Here is a 2,092-nt window from a genome sequence, read left to right on the forward strand (position 1 = left end):
AATAGCATGTGTATATAAAAATTTTTATTTACCAATAATATTTCTATAAGTTTAGATAGAATAATGTACAAAATATTAGGCACATGATACTTTTATATAAGACCAAGTAACTGGTAAAAATCGAAACTTTATATACACATTATTTTATGGATCCTGAGAAATTAAGGAACAGTATTAAAGCTATAATGAAATATTAAAACTATTTTTGATTTATTTGCATATTTTCAAAATAAAACTTTAAACGTCACTATCAGCAAGGAACTCTTCAGTAAATTCAGCAACTTTCAGTAAGTTCTAAAGAACATTTATGATATAAAATAAAAAGAAGAAAGAGAATTCATGTGGAAATATCAACTTATTGTGCACAATTAACTTAAGAATTCTAGTACAGAAATGTCAAAAGAATATATATGTATAATACCACGAAATTTATTTAAATTATATGAGGAATCTTGTTTTGCTACTTAAACCAATGAAGTTAAAACAAAACAGGTATTTTAGAAAACAATAATTGGAGCTGCACAGAATGATTTCTTATAACCATCTTTAAGTCTAATTCCCAGGGATACCATGTACTCTTCTCACATCTGTGGGCACCAGGAATGCACACATGCATATATGCTGACACAACATTCATATGTATGAAGAAAAATTAATTAATAGGTTTTCAAAGAAAAGGTAAAAACATATTTAAAAGAATTTTGTGACACTTTGAATGCATGTTTTCCAGCATAATTATTATTCTGTTATCAGAACTGATTTGTATCAAAGGAGTAATTGTGGGATAGGCATACATCACAAACTTCTGAACAGTCAGGACGACTGGGTCATACATCCATAACAGGACTGAGGAAGATGAGATGATGAAGTCCACCCAGTATATGGCCACAAAGCAAACCACCAGCAGCAGGATAGTCTGGGTGGCTCTTTTCTCAGGGGATGCTCTCAAGTGGCTGGTGCTGTGAAGATGCTTACATTGCCTTTGATGCCTAAACAAGATAATCACCATGTACATGCTGGTTGTCAACATGACTCCTACAAGAAAAACATCTCTGGAGACTGACACTGTTAAAATCAAGCCCTTGATGATGTAGTTCTTGGGGAAGAGTGAACAGGATTTAGTGACCTTCATCTGGTTGGTTTCACTTACATTGGTAAAACCACCCACATAGAAAATCTGGTTACTACTGTAGAACAAATTGAAAGACCAAATACAGAAGAAAGCATAGGTCATGTACACTTTCAGTCTATGTTTAAACTTTGCCAACAGTGAGGTACTGGGACTGATTGTGACAGCCTGGACCACACCCAGGAGGCAGGTGGTGCAGATCGAGAGGCCTCTCATTACCCTGCTTATGTAAAATATTGTCTTACATTTAAAGTCATTCTCTAGGTTCAGTGTCTCAAATATGTCTGTAAGGCAAATATCCCCTCCAGTGAGGAACATCATTATGTGAATGAAAGTCAGTTGACAGGAAATCAAGTCTGTGGGTTTAGGTCTGTGACCTAACATTATAAAAGTATAGAAAAAAAGAAGAATTGTATTGGCTAGGAATCCAAATCCAGCTTGGAAATAAAGAACATTCTTGAATAAGGACATAATTTGAGAATATATTCATCTTAATAGCATAATGGATGATTATTTCATATATCTGAAAAAAGAAATAGATTATACATCAAAGTTGTGATTTATCAAACAATATGGCTCTATCATTCTATTTTTTCAATTATTGATTAGTCTGTTTCCGTAACTTTTGATGTTCATAACCTACATTTTTATATGCCTTCCATGTATCTCCTGCATATACAGAATATTATAGACAATAAATTCTTTCACGTATATTTATACAGTATGCACATTTTGTATGCCTATATTGTACCTGAGTCTCATGCCTTAGATATCCAATCCCATTGTTTTAAATTGCTTCATATACTTAACACCTAAAACAGTAGTGGTGAGCACAGAATATTAATCACATCAATACAACTGAATACAACTTATCATGATCTGGAAAATATTCACAAATATATTAAAACATTGAGGTGAGTTAGTCTCATACATATTTTCTTTACGGTGCTCTATTCTGCGACA

At 32.9% G+C, this 2,092-nt stretch overlaps 1 protein-coding gene across 1 annotated transcript; it reads right to left on the reverse strand.

Annotated features, from left to right (window-relative positions):
* Nucleotides 1-667: 667 nt before the first annotated feature.
* Nucleotides 668-1,600, reverse strand: LOC116902814 (putative vomeronasal receptor-like protein 4). The gene has a single exon (XM_032905146.1). The coding sequence runs from the start codon at nt 1,598-1,600 to the stop codon at nt 668-670; it is 933 nt and encodes a 310-aa protein (XP_032761037.1).
* Nucleotides 1,601-2,092: the final 492 nt, after the last annotated feature.

This window comes from Rattus rattus, chromosome 6 (assembly GCF_011064425.1).
Source record: "Rattus rattus isolate New Zealand chromosome 6, Rrattus_CSIRO_v1, whole genome shotgun sequence".
Lineage (NCBI taxonomy): Eukaryota > Metazoa > Chordata > Mammalia > Rodentia > Muridae > Rattus > Rattus rattus.